The sequence below is a fragment of the Pristis pectinata genome, chromosome 33 (assembly GCF_009764475.1).
Source record: "Pristis pectinata isolate sPriPec2 chromosome 33, sPriPec2.1.pri, whole genome shotgun sequence".
In the NCBI taxonomy this organism is placed as follows: domain Eukaryota; kingdom Metazoa; phylum Chordata; class Chondrichthyes; order Rhinopristiformes; family Pristidae; genus Pristis; species Pristis pectinata.
In genome coordinates this window covers 19,256,392-19,278,257 of record NC_067437.1, presented here as the reverse complement: position 1 = coordinate 19,278,257, position 21,866 = coordinate 19,256,392, and the positions used below count along the sequence as shown (strand labels likewise).

Sequence of the window (21,866 nt, the reverse complement as noted above, 5' to 3'; positions counted from 1 at the left end):
GGATGGCAGGGTGAGGGAACCTTGGATGTTGAGAGGGGTTGTGAATTTAGTCAAGAGGAAAAAGGAAGCGTATGTAAGGTTTATGAAGCTAAAATCAAATGGAGCCCTTGAGGATTATAAAGAAGCTAGAAAAGAGCTCAAGAAGGAAATTAGGAGAGACAGGAGGGGCCATGAAAAGTCCTTGGCAAGTAGGATTAAAGAGAATCCCAAGGCATTCTCTACATACATCAAGAGCAAAACTAGGAAGTAGGGAAAAGTGTAAAGGGAAAGGAAAGGGAAAGGGAAGGGCCACTCAAGGATAAAGGAGGTCCTAAATGAGTACCCTGCATCAGTATTTACCAAAGAGAAAGAGGTGGGGGACAGAGATCAGTATGGAGCGTGCTGATATGCTGGGGCGTTTTGAGTGTTGGTCTCTTAAAGAACATTAAGGTGAAAAGTCCCCAGAGCCTGATGGGATATACCCCAGGTTATTTAGAGGGGCAAGAGACAAGATTGCTGGGGCTTTGACCAAGATCTTTGTAACCTTTCTAGCCACAGGTGAGGTTCCAGAGGACTGGCAAGTAGCCAATGTTGTTCCTTTGTTCAGGAAGGGAAGTAGGGATAATCCTGGAAACTATAGACTGTGAATGAAACATCAGTGGTAGGGAAGCTATTGGAGAGGATTCTTAGGGATAGGATTTATGAGCATTTGGAAAACCATGGCCTAATTAGGAATAGTCAACACAGCTTTGTGTCGGGCAGGTCGTGTCTTACTAACTTGATTGAGTATTTTGAAGAGGTGACGAATGTGATTGATGAAGGCAGAGCTGTGGATGTTGTCTACATGGATTTTAGTAAGGCTTTTGGCAAGGTCCCTCATGGTAGGCTCATCCGGAAGATTAAGATGCATGGCTTGCCCATAGAAGACAGAGAGTCATGGTCGATGGAAATTATTCTGGCTGGAGGTCTGTGACTAGTGGTGTTTTGCAGTGATCTGTACTGGAACCTCTGCTGTTTGTGATATGTACAAATGACCTGGATGAAAATGTAGATGGGTGGGTTTGTAAGTTCACAGACAATACAAAGATTGGTGTTGTGGATAAGTGCAGAAGGTTGCCAAAGGACACAGCAGGATATCGATCAGTTGCAGGTATGGGCAGAGAAATGGCAGATAGAGTTTAATCCGGCCAAGTGTGAGGTGTTGCACTTTGGGAGATCGAATGTAATGAGAACAGTACACTGTTAATGGCAAGACTCTTAACAGTGTTGAAGTACAGAAGCATCTTGGGTTCCAAATCCGTAGCTCCTGAAAGTGGCTGCACAGGTTGATAGGGTGGTAAAGATGGCGTATGGCATGCTTGCCTTCATTAGTCGAGGCATTCAGTTCAAGAGTCAGGAAGTTGTATTGTAGCTTTATAAAACACTGGTTAGGCTGCATTTGGAGTACAGGAAGTTCCCGGGTTACGAATGAGTTCCGTTTTTGAGACTGTTCGTAACCTGATTTTGTGTGTAACTCGGAACAGTGTCAGTGTATGCGCACTTGGCCCGGGGATCGCGGCCGCACATGGCCCCGGCAGCACATGCACACTTAGCCCGGGGACCGCGGCCGCGCATGCGCGCTTGGGCTGGGGATCGCGGCCACACATGGCCCCAGCCGCACATGCACACTTGGCCCGGTTTCCCCGACCGCACATGCTCACTTGGCCCGGTTTCCCCGACCGCACATGCTCACTTGGCCTGGGGTTGGGCCAAAGGAGGTGTACCGCTGCCGTGGTAGGATCGGGGGCCGGGCCCGCTTATGAACTGACCACGAAGGTTGGTTTGTAAGTACGGGCGATCATAGTTCGGGCATTCGTAAGTCGGGGACTTCCTGTATTGCATTCAGTTCTGGTCGCTCCATTACAGGAAGGATGAGGATAGTTTGGAGAGGGTGCAGAAGAGGTTCACCAGGATGCTGCCTTGGTTTAGAGGGCATGTGCTATAAGGAGAAATTGGACAAACTTGGGTTGTTTTCTCAGCTGAGGCTGAGGTGAGACCTGATAGCAGCTTTAGATAATGAGAGACACAGAATAGACAGCCGGTATCTTTTTCCCAGGGTCAAAATGTCTAATAATAGAGGGCATGCATTTGTGAGAGGGGGTAAGTTCAAATGAGACATGTGGGGCAAGTTTTTTTACACAGAGAGTGGTGGGTGCCTGGAATGCGCTGCCAGGGGTGGTGGTGGAGGCAGATACAATACTTAAGAGGCTCTTCGATAGGCGCATGGATGTGCAGGGAAGAGAGGGATATGGACATTGTGTAGGCAGAAGGGATACATTTAATTAACAGTTTAATTAGTTTGGCACATCATCATGGGCCAAAGGGTCTGTTCTTGTGCTGTACTGTTGTACATTTTATGATACCGCCTGTCCAAAGCCACGGTCCAACCTGTTTGCTACTGTCAGCTGCTGCCCTCAATGATCTATATGACCTATAACCTTTGACAATGATCACACCTTTCTATTGGCCCATGCCAAGAGTCTCTTTAATTGGTTCCATTCTGTTTAGACTGAGAAGTTGGGTGGTTGTCCCAGTGTTGAGCTGGTCCTGGTTGGCAGGTCTTGGGTTGGGGCCACTCTCAGGTTGGGGTTGTGTCTGGGACTGGTCTAGGGATGGAGGAATATCGGGCTGGTCAGAGTCTCCATTTGGGGCGGGTTTTGGGCTGGGGACGGTGTTAGGTGTTGGTCCCGGAAGAGGGGTGGTCTCATCCAGGATGATGTCGATGTTGGTGCCCATTAAGCTTGGAATTCTTGAAATCTGGCCTGATGCAGTGATCTTGAATGGTTTTATTCTGACACAGGCTCTCGGAGTTAATAACCCTCTCCTTTCCTTCCACAGACGTGATCACTCCAAATGGACTGAATTTGAAGAGATTCTCTGTAATGCACGAGTTCCAGAATTTGCATTCCAGGAGCAAAATGCGGATTCAGGAGTTCATCCGGGGCCATTTCTATGGGTAAGAGTGTCTCATCTACTGTGAGTGTCTCTGTGTAGTTCTGGCATTCCCTTACCATTCATTCTCCTGATCTCACTCCATACCTTTCAGTACATTTCTCCACTTAGCCATCCTGTCCTAGGCAGTCATTTAGTTGTAATATCTAACAACAGGCTGCTTACCAAGTTCAGTACTGGGTTCTGAATGGCAATTTGGTTTATGATTTCCCACAGGAAATAATCTTACATCCTCTGAAATGCTTTCACAGTCAGAAAGCTTCATGTCTGCCTCAGTGTCTTCTTCCTTTGATCTTTAGCTGAGACACAGCTGAGAAGCTGCAGTTATAGTGGATCAGTTCTGTGATGGTTTCCTCTATAGTAGGCTGGGAAAGTTTTGTGCAGTCTGTAAACTGAGCCTGAAGTTTAAACAGGAACAACTGTAAGTAACAGAGTGACTGGCTCAGAAAAGCAAAAGAATCCCACTGCACCCACCAGCTGCAAACCTTTTCTCATTCCATTTCTTGAACGAGACCTGCCCAAGAGTCGCTGCTCCTTCCCAACTTTCCCTCTCCCTGATAAAGTTCATCTTTCACTTAGTAAGATACAAAAGCTGGGAAAGAGAAAGGTGAAAATTGGAGCAAAAAACAATCTGGTGGAGAGCTCAGCAGGTCGAGCAGCGTTTGTGGTGGGAAAGGAATTGTCGACATTTCAGGTGGAGACCCTGCATCAGCACTGAGAGTGGAGTGGGAAGGTAGTCAGTATAAGAAGGAGAGGGGGCTGGTGAGATGGGGGACAGTGAGTGATTGCCGGACTGAGGAGGGGTGAAGGAAGATGGACAGGTGGGGGAGGTTGGGAGACAGAGGCAGGTGCATGATACATGGAAGCAAAGAAAAAGAAGGTTGCTGTCTCCACCTTCACTATTCCCCCACCCCCTACCACTACCCCCAATCTGGCTCTTTCTGTCCTTTCTCTTTGTCTACTTCCACCCATCATCCACACCTCCCTCTGTCTCCCAAGCCGCCCCTCCCTCTCCCCCAGCTGGTTCCGTCTGCTGGTCATCCTTCACCACCCAGTCCACCAATCACCTGCTGTCTAACTCCTCCCCCTCTCCTCTCCATACTGGCCAGCTTCCCTCTCCACACTCAGTCCTGATGAAGGGTCTCGACCTGAAACATCAGCAGGTCTTCCGCTCCCCCCCGCCCCCGCCGCCCACAGATGCTGCTCAACCCGCTGAGTTCATCCAGCAGTTTGTCTTCAGCTCCAGGTTCCAGTATCTGCAGTCTCCTGTGTCTCCAGAGATGCAAGCTAGCTTTCAGTTGGAGAGAATGTGGGGGAGAGATGTGTAGAACTGGAGGTTGGTATCGGTTCATTATTGTCACATGTACCGAGGTACAGTGAGAAACTTTGTTCTGCATGCCGTCCATACAGATCATTTCAAAACATCGGTACATCAAAGAAGTATAAGGGAAAACAATAACAGAATGCAGAATATAGTGCTACAGTTACAGAGAAAGTGCAGTGCAGGTAGATAATAAGGACGATAATTCTGAGGTCAAGAGTTCATCTTTATTAGACAAGAGGTCTGTTCGGGAGTCTTATAACAGGGGTCCTTGAGCCTGGTGGTTCATGTTTTCAAGCTTTTGTATCTTCTGTCTGATAGCAGGGAGGAGAAGAGAGGATGTCCAGGGTGGGAATGCTGGCTGCTTTATTGAGTGTAGACAGAGCGCATGGAGTGGAGGCTGGTTTTTGTGATGTGCTGAGCTGTGCCAACAACTCAACAATTTCTTGTGGTCTTGAGCAGAGCAGTTGCCATACCAAGCTGTGATGCATCTGGATTGGATGCTTTCTGTGGTGCATCTACAAATATCGGTGAGGGTCAATGGGGACATGCCGAATTTCCTTTGCCTTCTGGGGAAGTCGAGGTGCTAGTGCACTTTCTTGGCCATAGTGTCTACGTGGTTGGACCGGGACAGGCTATCGGTGATGTTTACACCTAACAAATGTGATTGGATATGTCAAAATGGCTTAAGGGCAGTGACTACCAGCACATTCTGCCTCTTGGTCTGTGTAATATGTTGTTGATGGTGAGGTTGTGGGAACTGTCCGGCAAGTTAAACTTTATGACTCGGGTTAGAAAAATTTAGTTCTCGTGATAAAAAACTGAATATAGAAAATGCTGATAAAACTCAGCAGGTCAGGCAGCATCTGTGGAAGGAGAAACACTCAATGTTTTAGCTGTGGGACCCTTAAAAAGAACTGAGAGAGAAATAACTTTGTCCAGGTGGCAGCAAAATGGGTGAAACAAGGGAGTTTCTCTGGGAGAGTGGAGACAAGGGACAGGTGGGGGTAAAGTTAAGCTGTGTAAATTGTTGCTGCTGTGGTTCCTACACACTGGGACGTGTCCAGGAGGCCAGAGCATACGCAGGGGATGGCCGGCAGAATCGGTTCTTGTGTAACAACAAACAATCTGCTGGAGGAACTCAGCGGGTCGAGCAGCATCTGTGGGAGGAAAGGAATGCTTTGGGAGACCTGCTCTGAGCTCCTCCAGCAGATTGTGTGTTGCTCCAGTTTCCAGCATCTGCAGTCTCTGTGTCTCCACAGTTCTTGCAATGTGCCCAGCAGGAATGTGAAGTGTTGTTCCTTGAGCTTGCATGGGTCTGGTTGCAACAGTGCAGGAGGCACAGACAAAGGGAGTGGAGTGGGATGGTGAATCAGGGTCTCTCCCGTGGACTGAGCACAGGTCCTCCACAGAGCGATCACCCCGCCTGTGCTTGGTTCCTCCAGTGTCGAGGAGACCACGTAGTGATCACTGAATGCAGGCACTGGATGGGAAGAAGTGCAAGTGAATCACTGCCTCACCTGGAGAGAACGTTTGGTCCCAGGATGGTGGGAGAGGAAGCGGTGAAAGGGCAGGGTCTGCCCCTCCTGTATGGGAGAGTGCTGAACAATGGGGAGTGGTTGTTGGGTCGGAAGAGTGGACCAGGGAGTCACAAAGGGAGTGATCCCTGTGACGTGCTGAAAGGGGAGGGGAAAGTGTCCAGTGATGGAATCTTGTTGGGGCTGGTGGAAGTTGCCAAGGGTGATCTTCCCACAGATGCTGCCTGACCTGCTGAGGTTTTCCAACATTTTCCATTTTCTGTTTCTTGTTCATCGTGGAGACACAGTTTTACTTTTCCTACTTGTCAAGTCTGGTCTGCCGAGTATGCTCCCACACCGCTAACCTGGCATCACAAGAAGCTTGATGTGCTGGTAATTACTGCTCTTAAGCCATTTGAATTCATCTATCACATTCATTCTGCACATCTCTAGCCCATGTTCTCTCTCACTGAAAACCAATGTGCATCTTTCTCCACACAGACACTGAGGTCAGCCCTGTGCCCAGCCCCAGGATCTGTGAAGGAGCAGTACTAACTGCCCATCACCATTTTTCCCCACCTTTCCCTTCTGACCATCTGCTTCCCCACTCTGCTCTGGGCCCACCGCAGGGTAGATTCCACCACAGGCCTGTAACTCCTTCCTTAACTGTGTCTGGAACACACTGACCAGCTGTAACCATGGAAGGAGCCTCCACTCCACAGCATCACTCAAACAGAGGAGCACTCCAAACAGCGGGAAGTGCTTCTGAGATTGCATTCACAGCAAATAAAAGCAATTGTCCAAGCTGTGCATATTAAATTTTTGATGGTTCTCTTTTGATTTGCTTAGCCATTTGGATTTTGACCTGGATAACACGCTGTATTTCTTCATTGCTGGCCGTTACGAGTTCAACAACAAAGGGGCCGATGTGTTCCTTGAGGCTTTAGCACGACTCAACCATCTGCTGCAGGTGAGACACCTCTCTGATTCTGCTTGAGTCAATGTGTGATCCTACTGGTGAGTGGAGGAGGGAGGTGTATCCCACACTCTGCCGTCAAAATCGATCCTTGGGGTAAGAGGCAGAGTTTGGGAGGATGGCACCAGGTGTACCTACAAACAAAGCAGTCACCAGGCAAAGCTGCAACATACAAGTGTCTGCAAGATGTACTGCAGCAAATTGTCAAGGCTTCAACAGCCCCTCCAAATCCATGACACCTGCCACAGAGAAGGACAAGGGCAACCAAGGCAGGGGAACAACCTTCAGGCAAGTTTCCCTTCAAGTCACACACCACCATGACCTGGAAACCTATTGCTGCTCCCTCATCATTGCTGGGTGTAAATCCTGGAACTTTCCCCCACCACGAGGCACTGTGGGAGGACCTTCACCAGAAGTTCAAGATGGTGACTCACCACTGCCTTCTGAAGGGCCATTAGGGATGGGCAAGAAGTGCTGGACTTGCCCGTGATGCCCACCTTCTGTGGTGACCAGCAAGAATCAGATCATTGAGAAACCGCAGTTCCTGGAGACATAGAGTCAGACAACATGGAAGCAGGCCCTTCAGCCCAACTGGTCCATACTGACCAAGATGTCCAGCTATGTCAGTCCCATTTGCCTGCATTTGGCCCATATCTCTCTCAACCTTTCCTATCCATGTACCTGTCCAAGTGACTTCTTAATTTTCTAAAGGTACCTGCTTCAAGCACTTCTTCTGGCAGTTCATTCCATTCACTGATCACTCTCTGTGTGAAAAAGTGCCCCTCATGTCCCCTTTAAATCTTTCCCCTCTCACCTTAAACCTATGCCCTCTAGTTCTTAATTCCCCAACCCTAGGAAATAGACTGTGTACATTCACCCTATTCCATGCCCCTCATAATTTTATACACTTCTATAAGATCACCCTTCATTCTCCTACGGTCCAATGACTAAACTCCTAGCCTGCTCAACCTCTCTCCATAACTCAGTCCGTCAAGTCCCAGCAACATCCTTGTAAATCTCCTCTGCACTCTTTTCAGCTACATGGCTTCTTTTCTATAGCAGGGTGACCAAAACTGAACACAGTATTCTAAATGTGGCCTCACCAATGTCTTGTACAACTTCTATACTCAGTGCCCTGACTGATGAAGGCCAGCGTGCCAAACGCCATCTTCACCACCCTGTCTACCTGTGACTTCACTTTCAGGGAACCATATACGTGTACTCCTCGGTCCCTCTGTTCTACAACACTCCTTGGCCCGACCGTTCACTGTGAAAGTCCTTCCTGATCTGTCTTCCCAAGATGCAAACCTTGCCCTTATCCAAATTAAACTCCATTTGCCATTCCTTGGCCCACTTACCCAGCTGATCAAGATCCTTCTTTAATTTCTGATAACCATCTTCATTGTCCACTCTACCACCTATTTTAGTGTCATCTGCAAAGTTACTAACCATGCCTTGTACATTCTTATCCAAATTGTTGATACAGATGACAAACAACAATGGGCCCAACACTGACCCCTGAGGCACACCACTGGTCACGGGCCTCCAGTCTGAGAAACAACCTTCCACCATCACCCTCTGTTTCCTACCATCAAGCCAATTGTTTATCCAGTTACCCAGCTCTCCCTGGATCCCATGCAATCCAACCTTCCATAGCAGCCTACCATGCGGAACCTTATCAAAGGCCTTGCTGAAGTCTATAGAGATTATGACTACTGCACAGAGAATTCAAGGAAATGAGGTTTGCCAGACCCCAAAGTGCATTCATTATTTTGGTTGTTGTTGGAAAAGCCATGAGGCTGTTGAATTGTACTTGTGATCAGCCAGGGTGCAGTCCATTACTTTCTTGTTCACATTATGCAGAATGACTCACGTTGAAAAATTTGCTCTTTCAGACTCATCAAAGTACAGTGACAGTTGTTGCATTCTTCATCATGCCTGCACGGACCAACAACTTCAATGTGGAGACATTGAAAGGTCAGGCAGTTCGTAAGCAGTTGTGGTGAGTGTCTGGATCCGTAGGTCTTGAGTAGAATGGATAGAATTAGACCCTGCAACAATGCCAGATGGAAGCCTCAGTAGGCAGCCCACGTGATGGAGCATGCTGATGATTGGTTGCTGTCCGGCTGCTGGTTCGGAGACACTACTGTTGATATTAGAACACCTTGAATTAAACAAGTATGCAGAAAAGTTGCTTTTTATGTTTAAATCAAAAATAAGGGCCACACAATCCAAAACCAAATGTCTTCCAGGTAAATTGTTTGTATTATCTTCTATTTCCCCATGATCCACACACTGTGTCTGTCTCAGCCTCTTCAGTCTCTCCTCATAACTGAACTGCTCCATCCCAGGCAACATCTCAGTGAATCTCTCTGCACGCCCTCCTATGCAATCACATCCTTCCTGTAGTGTGGCAACCAGAAACTGCACACAATATTCCAGCTGAGGCCTCACCAAATTTTTAGAAATTTATACAAAGACCACTAAAGAAAGCAAGTATTTTGGACACTTTCTTCAACCACGTTATCAACCTGTATGTCCATCTTCAAGATCCTTGGACACACACAGAAGATCCGCAATACTCCCCAAGGGACAATGACTCATTGTATTATTCCTCCCAAAGTGCGTCACCATCCTCTCATCAGGATTAAATTCCATCCGCCAGTGCTCTGCCCCATTTTCCCAACTGACCTATACCTTCCTGTAGCCTCAGACTATCCTCCTTACACTCAACAACAACACCAATGTTCACGTCATCTGCATATTTATTGATTATATCTCCTACGCTCATGTCCGAATGGTGAATGCACCCAACAAACAGTAAGGGTCCCAGTGTCGATCCCTTTCTAGGGCTTCCCCTCACAAAATTGACTGTCCACCATCACCCCTTGCCTCCTGTCACCAAGCCCATTTTGGATCCAATTTACCAATTCACCTTTGATCCTGTCCCCTTTGGACCCATTCCCACCCGGTACCCTGTCAGAGGCCGTTCTGAAGTCCCCGTAAACCACAGCACTGCCCACATCCGTACATTTGTAACTTTGAAAAATTCAATCAGACTGGTCAGGCAGGAACTCCCGTTAACAAAGGGGAGTGGGCGAGGTATTAACCTTGTACAGGTATTTACCAAGCAGAAGGACATCAAGGATAGAGAGATCAGGGATGCTGATATTCTAGAGAATGATGATATGAAGAAGGCAGTGTTGGCTGTGTTGATGAACATTAAAGTGGTTAAGTCCTGATGGGATTGATTCCAGGTTATTGAGAAAGGCAAGAGATGAGATTGCTGGGGCCTTGACAGATTTGTGTGTCATCTTTAGCCACAGGTGCAGTTCCAGAGCTCTAGACAATCACCAATGTTGTTCATTTATTTAAGAAGGGCAATAGGGGCAAACCAGGAACTATAGACCAGTGAGCCTTGTGTCAGTGGTACGGAAATTATTCGAGAAGATTCTTAGGGATAGCATTTACTCACATCTGGAAAACATCAGGAACAGTCAGCATGGCTTTGTGTGGGGGAGGTCGTGTTTTACAACCTTTGTGAGGTGATGACAAAGGTGATCGATGAGGGTGGAGCAGTGGAAGTTGTCTACATCGTCCCTCATGATAGGCTCATCCAGAGGTGCATGGGATCCATGGTGACATGGCCATTTGGATTCAAAGTAGCTTGGCCATACAGGTCAAAGGATGGTGGTGGAGGGGGGTTTCTCTGACTGGAGGTCTGTGACCAGGGCTGCTCCACAAGGATCAGTGCTGGGGCCTCTGTTGTTTATACATAAATGATTTTGATGGAAATGTAGGCTGGCTGCTTAGTAAGTTTGCAGATGACACAAAAACTGGTGAAGTTGTGCATAGTGAGGAACGTTGTTAAAGGATACAGCAGGATAGAGATCGGTTGCAAACGTGGGCAGGGAAATGGCAGATGGAGTTTAATCCAGGCCAGTGTGAGGTGTGCACTTTGGGAGGTCAAATGTAAGAGGAAAGTATACAGTAAATGGTAGGACCCTTAGAGCTTTGATATACAGAGTGGTCTGGGGTGCAAGTCCTTAGCTCCCTGGAAGTGGCAACATGAGTGGACAGGGTGGTAAGGAAGGCCTAGGACATACTTGCATTTATCAGTCAGGGCACTGAGTATAGAAATCGGGAAGCGTTGTTGCAGATGTATAAAACTTTGGTTAGACCATATTTGGAGTATTGTGTGCAGTTCTGGTCACCCCATTATAGGAAGGATGTGGAGGCTTTGGAGAGGATGTAGAGGTTCACCGGGATGTTGCCTGGATTAGAGGGTATGAGCTATAAGGAGAGGTTGGACAAACTTGGGTTGTTTTCTCTGAAGCATCAGAGGCTGAAGGGCAATCTGACAGGCATAGATAGAGTCGACAGAGTCTTTTTCCAAGGTGGAAATGTCAAATGCTGGAGACTATTGCTTTAAGGTGAAAAGGAGAAAGTTTAAAGGAGATGTGTGGGGCAAGGTTTTTACACCGAGAGTGGTGGGTACCTGGAACATGCTGCCAGGGGGAGTGGTGGAAGCAGATACAATAGCAACATTTAAAAGGCTTTTAGACAGGCACATCAACAGGCAAGAAACAGAGGGATACTGACGGTGTTCAGGCAGATGGAGTTAGTTTAAACTGGCATCATAATCGGCACAAGAGCGTGGGCCGAAGGGCCTGTTCCTGTGCTGTACGTTCGATGTTCTAAGCCATGCTGACTACCTCTGATTAATCCCTGCCTTTCCAAGTGTAGATTAATCTTGTCCATCAGGACTTTTGTCAATAACTTTCCTGCCACCGACATTGGAATCATTGGCCTGTAGTTACCAGACTTACCCCTGCAGCCCCACCGCATTCACTTGTCCTCCCATTATCTACACCCCACCTGTGACCTGCAGGGAGTTAAACATCTCTGCCAGGGCTCCAGCAATCTCCACCCTCACCTCCCACAGCCACCTGGGACACGTCTCATTGGGGGATTTATCCAGCTTTCAGCTGGCTGCGATACCTAATGCTTCCTTTTTAATGCTAACGTGTTCTTGAATTTCTGCATCCGTCCCTGAATTCTCCAGCTACAATGTCCCCTTAGTGAATACAGAGGAGAAGTATTCATTCTATGCCCACTGGCCGCATGCACACATCGCCATTTTAGTCCTGAATTGACCCTGATCGTTCCCTGGTTACTCTCCTGCCCTAATATACACACACTAAACTCTGGTATTTTCCCTACTCCTGCCACCAGGGATATTTCATGCCCCTTCTTTGTCCTCCTGAGCTCTTCGTTAAGTCCCCTATCTCCACTTTCTGTACTCTGGAAGTGCCTCCCCTGTTTTCAGATCTCTAAATATGTACTTCCCGGTCTGTCTTTCTCCAGCCCTTGTTGTTCCCTAACACTCAGCATTCCTTGAAATTGTTGTCATTTCCCTGGGCAGGCAAGGTAGTGTAGCGGTTAGTGTAACGCTATTACAGTGCCAGCGACCCAGGTTCAATTCCGGCCGCTGTCTGTAAGGAGTTTGTACCTTCTCCCCGTGACTGCGTGGGTTTCCTTCGGGTGCTCCGGTTTCCTCCCACATTCCAAAGACGTACAGGTCAGGAAGTTGTGGGCATGCTATGTTGGCGCCGGAAGCGTGGCGACACTTGTGGGCTGCCCCCAAACCACACTACGCAAAAGATGCATTTCACTGTGTGTTTCAATGTACATGTGACTGATAAAGAAATTTTATCTTATCATCCTTATGGGAACATGTGAGCCCTGAGCTCTCAGTATTCCACATGTAAATGCTTCCCACTTGTTGAATGGAGACTTAAACTTTAAGTAGCTGCTTCCCATCTACTTTTGCCAGCTCCTGCACTTGGTCTTTCCTCAGACCAGGTCCATCCTTATCCCTTCCTTATAACTACCTTGAAGCAAGAGTTATGGTCACTACCGCTATTACAGCGCCAGCGATCGGGGTTCGATTCCCATTGCTGTCTGTAAGGAGTTGGTACGTTCTCCCGTGTCTGCGTGGGTTTCCTCTGGGTGCTCTGGTTTCCTCCCACATTCTAAAAGACGTACGGGTAGGTCAATTTGGGTTTAAAATGGGTGGTGCGGACTCGTTGGGCTGGGAGGGCCTGTTACCACGCTGTAAATAATAATTTTTTTAAAAATTTAGATACTCCACCTGACATTCCCAAAGTTACTGGCTCAGGAGGTTCTCCTGGACACACTTCAAAAATTCCAATCCCTCTGAGACTTTCACACTAGAACGGCCCCAGTTAACACTGGGGATGATCAAATCCCTGACGATAACCTGATCACTCGTACTTCTCTTTGTAATTTGTCTACATATCCACTGCTCTTTCTCACGCTGACTGTTGGGAGGCCTGTCGTTTACCCCCAACAAATTAAACGCCCCATTTTTGTTCAAAGTCCTACTCATACAGCCTCATCTGAAGAGTTTTCTTGGGTACCCTCTCTGTCTATTGTGCTGATGGTATCTTTAGTCAATATTGTCGTTGGATCTATCTTCTCAGTCCCTCTTGGCGTCTTTTGTGGCCCAACAAGATCATTTCTCAAAGCTTCAAGAAGAGGACACAATTCTCACTCATTCTCTCCTCCTAGGACGTCGAACACTACAGCACAGGACAGGCCCTTCAGCCCATGATGTTGTGCCGACATTTTATCCTGCTCTAAGATCCATCTAACCCTTCCCTCCCACATCGCCCCCTATTTTTCTATCATTCATGTGGCTATCTAAGAGTCTCTTAAATGTCCCTAATGTATCTGCCCCACAACCTCTGCCGGCGGTGCGTTCCACGCACCCACAACTCTGTGTAAAACAAAAAACAACTTACCCCTGACATCCCCCTATATCTTCCTCCAAGCACCTTAAAATTATATCCCCTCGTGTTAGCCATTGTTGCCCTGGGAAAAAGTCTCTGACTGTCCACTCGATCTATGCCTCTTATCATCTTGTACACCTCTATCAAGTAACCTCTCATCCTCCTTTGCTCCAAAGAGAAAAGCCCTAGCTCACTTAACCTATCCTCATAAGACATGCTCTCCAATCCAGGCGGCATCCTGGTAACTCTCCTCTGCACCGTCTCTAAATTTTCCACATCCTTCTTGTAATGCGGTGACCAGAACTGAACACAATACTCCAAGTGTGGTCTAACCAGAGTCTTATAGAGCTGCAACATTACTTCATGGGTCTCGAATTTAATACCCTAACTAATGGCCAACGTACCACACACCTTCTTAACAACCCTACCAACCTGCGCAGCAACCTTGAGGGATCTATGGACATGGACCCCAAGATCCCTCTGTTCCTCCACACTGCTAAGAGTCCTGCCATTAACCTTGTATTCTGCCTTCAAATTCAATCTTCCAATGTGTATCACTTCACACTTTTCCGGGTTGAACTCCATCTGCCACTTCTCAGCCCAGCTCAGCCTAGCTCAGGCCTATCAATGTCCTGTTATAACCCACAGCAACCTTCTACACTATCCACACCATTACCAACCTTCGTGTCATCTGCACACTTACTAACCCACCCTTCCACATCCTCATCCAAGTCATTTTTATAAATCACAAAGAGCAGGGGTCCCAGAACAGATCCCTGTGGAACACCACTGGTCACCGACCTCCAGGCAGAATACGCTTCATCTTACCACCATCCTCTGTCTTCTATGGGCGAGCCAATTCAAATCCACACAGCCAAGTTTCCCTAGATCGCATGCCTCCTGACTTTCTGAATAAGCCTTCCATGAGAAACTTTCTCAAAAGCCTTGCTAAAATCCACGTACACCACATCAACTGCTCTACCTTCATCAATGTGCTTTGTCACATCCTCAAAGAATTCAGTCAGGCTCGTGAGGCACGACCTGCCCCTCACAAAGCCATGCTGACTGTCCCTAATCAGCCTATGCTTCTCCAAATGCCCATAAATCCTGTCTCTGAGAATCTTCTCCAGTAATTTGCTCACTACTGAAGTAAGGCTCACTGGTCTGTGATTCCCAGGGTTATCCTTTCTTAAACAAAGGAATAACATTTGCCACCCTCCAATCATCTGGCACTACTCCTGTGGTCAGTGAGGATGCAAAGATCAACGCCAAAGGTGCAGCAATCTCTTCCCTCACTTCCCATAATAACCTCGGATATATCCCGTCCGGCCCCAGTGACTTATCTATCCTAATGATTTTCAAATGTTCCAGCACATCCTCTTTCCTCACGTTGACATGCCCCAGCGTATCAGCCTGTCGTACACCATCCTCACAAACGTCAAGGTCTCTCTCACTGGTGAATACTGAAGCAAAATATTCATTAAGGACCTCCCCTACCTCTTCTGACTCCAGGCACAGTTTTCATCTTTTATCCCTGATCGATCCTACCCTCACTCCAGTCATCCTCCTATTTTCACATACACGTAGAACGCCTTGGGGTTTTCCTTAATCCTACTCGCCAAGACCTTCTCAAGCTCCCTCTTAGCTCTCAGTCCATTCTTAAGCTCCCTCCTGGCCACCTTGTAACTCTCCAGAGCCCTGTCTGATCCATGCTTTCTAAACCTCAGGTAAGCTTCTTTCTTCATCTTGACAAGATATTCTATGTCTCTTGTCAATCACAGTTCCTTCACTCTACCATCCTTACCCTACCTCAATGGGACAAACCTATCCAGAACACCATGCAAGTACTCCCTGCAAAACCTCCACAATTCTGCTGTGCACTTCCCCAAGAACATCTGTTCCCATCTGCTTCCAAGTTCCTGCCTAATAGCATCATAGTTCCCCTCTCCCAATTAAATACTTTCGTCTGCTCCTATCCCTCTCCAAGGCTATGGTAAAGGTCAAGGAGTTATGGTCACTGTTTCCAAAATGCTCTCCCACCGAGAGATCTGAAACCTGATCAGGCTCAGTGCCTAGTACCAGGTCCAGTATGGCCTCTCCTCTAGTCGGCCTGTCCATATACTGTGTCAGGAATCCTTCCTGGACACACCTAACAAACTCTGCCCCATCTATCCCCTTTACACTAAGGAGGTGCCAATCAACATTAGGGAAGTTGAAATCACCCATGACAACAACCCTGTTATTTTTGCACCTCTCCAAAATCTGCCTCCCGATCTGCTCCTCAGTGTCTCTGCTCTACTGGGGGGTCTGTAGAATACTCCCAATAGAGTGATCGCTCCCTTCCTGTTTCTGATTTCCACCCACACTGACTCAGTTGACGATCCCTCCAGGACGTCCTCCCTTTCTACAGCTGTGACACTGTCCCTGATCAGCAAAGCCACTCCCCCACCTCTTTTATTTCCATCCCTGTCCCTTTTGAAACATCTAAACCCCGGAATATCCAGCAGCCATTCCTGCCCTTGTGATAGCCAAGACTCTGTAATGGCCACCATGTCATAGTTACACGTACTTACCCACGCTCTATGTTCATCACCCTTGTTCCTGATACTTCTCACATTAAAGTAGACACACTTCAGCCCATCCAACTGACTGCAATTTTGCCCTTTCAAATGCCTATCCTTCCTCACAATCTTTCTACACTCTGCATCTACTTGTACACTAAATGAACCAACCCTTGACCTATCACTCTGGTTCCCATCCGCCTGCCAAACTAGGTTAAACCCTCCCCAACAGTTCTAGCAAACCTGCCCGCAAGAATATTGGTCCCCCTCCAGTTCAGGTGTAACCCGTCCCTTTTGTACAGGTCATACCTTCCCCAGAAGAGATCCCAATGATCCACAAATCTGAAACCCTGCCCCCTGCACCAACTCCTCAGCCACGCATTCATGTGACAAATCAACCTGTTCTTACCCTCACTGGCTTGTGGCACAGGCAGCAATCCTGAAATTACTGCCCTTGAGCTCCTGCTTTTCAGCTTCCTACCTAGCTCCCTCTTCAGGACCTCATTTGTTTTCCTACCTATGTCATCGGTACCAATATGTACCACAACCTCTGGATGTTCACCCTCCCCCTTCAGAATGCTGTGGACCCGATCTGAAACGTCCCTGACTCTGGCACCCAGGAGGTAACATACCATCCGGGAGTCTGTTTCACGTCCACAGAATCTCCTGTCTGCCCCCCCTTACTATTGAATCCCCTATCATGACCGCTCTCCTCTTCTCCCCACTTCCCTCTGCACCACACGACCAGTAGAGGGACAGCCCTTTCCTCCCAGGAACTAATCCAGCAAATCTACATTACAGTCAAGAATCCTGTTCTAGAGACCAAAACTGCACACAGCACCAAAGGAATGCTCTCATCAGATCCCTCCACCAAACCTTCAGTAAATGACACCATTTGACAACTTAACTTGCTGTAGTGGAGGCTGATTTCCTGCATTTCAGGAGCCAGCCCACGAGTTTGAGTTAAACAAGGACAATGGCATGGCCAACTTTCTCCACATGTCCAGTGCATAACAATAGGCACAAGGGGAGTGTGGATTAATTAGTAATATTGATTTATATTATCATAGTTTGAATTTTGACATACGAGACCATTTGGCCCATCATGTCTCTGCCAGCCCACAGAACAATCCCATTCCCGTTAATTTTCCCTGAAGCCTGTTGTCTCCACATTCTCATCACCTTGCCCCCCCCACCTACACCAGGTGCAGATTTTATCATGGACAACTAACCTACTAACCCGTACATCTTCGGGACGTGGCAGGAAAGCCAAACTTCCAGAGGAAACCCACACCATCACAGGAAGAACGTGCTAACTCCACACAGCACCAGAGGTCAGGATTGAACACAGGTCACTGGAGCAGGGAGGCAGTGGCATGACTCAATGTACTGCCCAATTCGTCATCAATAACTATGACTGCCATTTAGTTAGTCTCTTTAAAGGCAATTCACAGGGTGGTTATTAAACAGAAATAGATGCTGAGCCACTAAAGAAGAGGTTGGAACAAATGAAAGAAATCGTTGTAAGGAGCAGCTGCAAGATGGAAAGAGAGAGGTCGAGGAAGAGAGTTATGGAGCTCAGGACCCTGGCACAGTTAAAGCAGTTAAATTTGGGAATGTTCAAGTGGGCAAAACTTGAAGAAATTGAAGTTATAGGTTTTAGTTATGGAGAGATTATGGAGAAAGGGAGGGGTGAAAGTGAGGGTCAGAGCTTGCAGATGGAGGCCCAGTGTCCTGGGTGAACAGGCAGCAGAATGTGGATGAGCTTACAGAGGCAGGAACGAGGGAGGTTGAGCAGGAGTGTGTGACAATGGACAGGACTCAAGGTAACACAGCCACAGACCAGGCGTGCAGCTGTTCTTTAATTGACCAGCAGTTCTTTCTGATGAGCAGCTGTGAGCTTAGTGTGAGTGGTCTCAATGGGAGCACAGCCTCCCCTGCCCTCCCAGACATCCCACGGTTTCCTCCATAAGAACAATACCTATAACTCATTCAGTGCATCCCTGCACTGGCAAATTCAGCATGCGGTGGCTTGAAAGAAAACTGGTAAAACCCAGCGGCCACCTACACCCCTCCCTGGTGTAATGGCCACTCCCACTCTGACTGTTAACCCTGCGCTGTGAGAAAGTGGCCCCTGCCTCAGTGGGGGGTCACTGACCCTGCCTCGGTGGGGGGGCCAGGGGTCACTGACCCTGCCTCGGGAGGAGGGTCGGGGGTCACTGACCCTGCATGAGGTAGAGGGTCACTGACTCTGCCTCAGGGGGAGGGTCAGGGGTCACTGACCCTGCCTCAGGAGGAGGGACGGGGGTCATTGACCCTGCCTCGGATGGGGGGAGGGGTGGGGCTGATCCCCGCCATACTTGACAGGAATGCTGAGGAGGAAGATCAGGCCTCTGGCGAGATGGCTGTTCGTGTCCAGGCCCTGGGTCAGCCTTCAGGCCACCCTCCAAGGGTGACAGTGACCTTGTGGAGCCACCTGTGATGATGAAGGTGTGGTACTGTAATGAAGAACGTTGAAGCTGCTGGACCTTAGAGTCATACAGCACGGAAACAGGCCCCTCGGCCCAACTCTTACATGCTGACCAAGATGTCTATCCAAGCAACCCCATTTGCCCATGTTTGGCCCATATCCCTCTTAACCTTCCTCTCCATGAACCTGTCCAACTGTCTTTTAAACGTTGTAAACGTTGTACCTGCGTCTACCACTTCCTCTGGCAGCTCGTTCCATTTACCAGAGTGTGCTGTGTCTACCACAGCCGGATGACTGTCTCTTCCTCCTTCTCCAGGGACACGGCAAACAGAGTGAAGGAGAAGTTTGGGAGGAAGATGTATGAGTTGCTGCTGGCGTAAGTATTTGGTGCTTTGGAGGAGTAGGGTCAGAGGTGGTGTAGGGGTACTACAGGGGACGGGAGATAAGGTCGCTCAACCTGGGAAAACTTACCTGCACTTGATCCACGCAGTCTTTGCCTTGGCAATTTAAGTACTCGTGCATTTTATGTGTGTAAGTTTGCTTGTCTCCAACACCTTCTCGCCAGTGAACTCCAGATTGCATCCACCTTTGGATTGAAGAAAAGATTTCCAGACCTCCTCTAACTTTCCTTCTTTTCACTGTAAGCCTATGCCCTCTGGTTTTAGACAATTCTATTTGGGGAAAGGTTTCTCACTATCCATCCTATCTGTGCCCCTCTTAACTGTTATGTACCTCTGCACCCCCCTCCCCACCTCCTTCCCCGCAGCCCATCCAGTCTCTCCTTATACTGAACGTTCCATCCCACACAATATCCCAGTAAATCTCCTTGGCACCCTCTCCAGTGCAGTCACATGCTTCCTATGGTGAGTGATCATCCCAAGCTATGTAGACCTTGAGCTCTGGAATCCCCTCCTTAGACTTTTCCATCTCCTTAGAAGTTGTTCCTTAACACGAATCTGCAGGATGAGCTTTTCATCTCTGTCACTTGTCCCACCATGGTAGCTTCTGTCTGTGGAGCACTCTGGGACTTTTACAGTATAAAGGGTCAGATCATCAGGCCTGCATTCAGGAACTTACTGAGAGAATATTTTAGAATGCAATTTTAGAGCATTTGAAGGAAAATGTATTGCAAATTAAGTTGGTGTACATGAACTGCATTACATTTGCACTCTGCTAGCCATATTAATGTCAATGAAATTAATTTCTGTTGTGGGAGTTCAGTCACCCTGTGTCCCCAGTAACCAGCTGAGACTCAAGTTCCTTTGTTCATCAGTTTACTGAAGAGCTCTGCAATGGCTTAATTTCACAATTGGTACAGTGATCATTATTCCCTAAGCATGGTTGCCTGTAACCAGGATCATCCAACATCACGGAGGAGCATTCCCTTGACCAATGAACTTCCTAGCACTGTTGATTTGCTCGGTCCCAATGTAACCAGTAGGTGGGGCCATGAACACATTCTTCAATGAGCCAGTGGAACACCCAGTTGAGTTTGGTGGGTTGATCCCATGTAGACTTCACACCACTTGGTGAACACGTGAGCAGATTCACCATTCTGATGACATCTGCCATGCCATCCTGATGCAGGGCCTCGACAGAGATCATCTAATTTAATCAGGTGTAATTATTACTTGCACTGGAATGACTGCCAAGATTTTGAAGACAGTTAATATTAATTTTGTTGATTGAATTCCACTCACATTTGTTGCTGCAGCAAGTCCGCGACTGCCATTCCCAGCAGGTGTTGGGTAAGTTGAAGAACAGGTTTTGGAAAGGGTGGGTGGATTTAAGAAAAAGAAATTGCTCGAACTCAGCAGGTCAAGCAGCACCTGTGGAGGCAAAAGGATGGTGGACGTTTGGAATCGAGGCCCTGCATCAGGGTGGCATGGCAGATGTCATCAGAATGGTGAATCTGCTCACCTGTCCACCAAGTGGTGTGAAGTCTACATGGGATCAACCCGCCAAACTCAACTGGGTGTTCCACTGGCTCACTGAAGAATGTATTTATGGCCCCACCTACCGGTTACATTGGGACCGAGCAAATCAACAGTGCTAGGAAGTTCATTTGACATTCCTTATGACATAGAAAGAGACCATTCAGCCCATCAGATCTATGCCAGCTTTCAGAGCAATCCCCTCAATCCCATTCGTCCAGCCTATTACACGTGCACATAAACTCCATCCTGATTCTCCTTCTATCCAACCACAGGGTATATTTGCAATGACCAATTAGCCTACCAACTATCAGGGATTTGGAATGTGGGAGTGCACCAGGGAGAAACCCACATGATCGCGGGAAGAAAACTCCACACAGACAGCGCCCAAGGGCAGGATCCAACCCGGGTTTCTGGAGCTATGAGGCAGCAGCTCTGCCGGCTGCACCACCGGGCCACCCCACAAGGTGGAATATGTCGAGATATCTGCTCTGTGGGACACAGAGGGCATTGGGGATATGCAGAATTGTCAAACACTTGATGTTTGTTGCAGTGGGGAATATTGACTTGGTGTCAATAACACTGCCTTGATCAGAGATCTACGTTTGGGATAGGGTAAATTAGAACAAAATGCATTAACTGAGAAACAGCCTCTGAACTGACCACCTTTCTTAAGCCATGCCTGTTTCTGTTTGAGTGCAGAGGGGAATTACCAAATATGAGCAGAATGATTGACCAGGAAGATATCACCATGATGAAAAGAGCATTGTTTTCTACCCAGGTGAGAAAGATCCATTCAAAGGTTAGGAGATAGTGAACAGGGGCAGTCTGAGGATCTTTAATAAGTGGATGAAACTTGCCTTGTGACGTACCTGCTATGGATGGAGAATAAGCCATTGAAGTTGAACGGCCTCCTCCAACCGCCATGTTCTAGTTTTGCACGCCCAACATCAGACTCTGCAACCAGACTCCATCCTGAGTCCTGTCACAAGAGGTTACCAGGTGGACAGAAGAAAAGAGTCAAGGACGTCCCCGAAACCTCCTTGAATAAGGTGGCATTCCCACCAATTTGTGGGAATTCCTGGCCCACAACCACACAAAGTGGAGGAGTATTTGGGATGGCTCCAAGCACCTTGAGTCCATGTGTTGCGAGCACACAGAAGCTCTGCGTAAATGGTGAAAGAAGCACATCACGTCACAAGCTCCTGCCCCATCAGAAACAAGTCATCCTCAATCCAGGGGGCCTGTATACAAAGTCGTTACTGCTTGGGGAGCAGTGTGGCCTGCTCTCTCGGTAGAGTT

General features: G+C 47.9%; 1 protein-coding gene across 1 annotated transcript in view; it reads left to right on the top strand.

Annotated features, from left to right (window-relative positions):
• The window catches only part of LOC127585437 (glycogen [starch] synthase, muscle-like), a 69,964-nt gene that overhangs the window by 22,496 nt on the left and 25,602 nt on the right, over window positions 1–21,866 (top strand). The window contains exons 6-10 of the mRNA XM_052042864.1: window positions 2,857–2,974; window positions 6,658–6,778; window positions 8,680–8,786; window positions 18,947–19,006; window positions 21,267–21,345. Of these exons, the coding sequence (XP_051898824.1) occupies window positions 2,857–2,974; window positions 6,658–6,778; window positions 8,680–8,786; window positions 18,947–19,006; window positions 21,267–21,345 (485 nt within the window). The remainder of the gene's footprint in view (window positions 1–2,856; window positions 2,975–6,657; window positions 6,779–8,679; window positions 8,787–18,946; window positions 19,007–21,266; window positions 21,346–21,866) is intronic.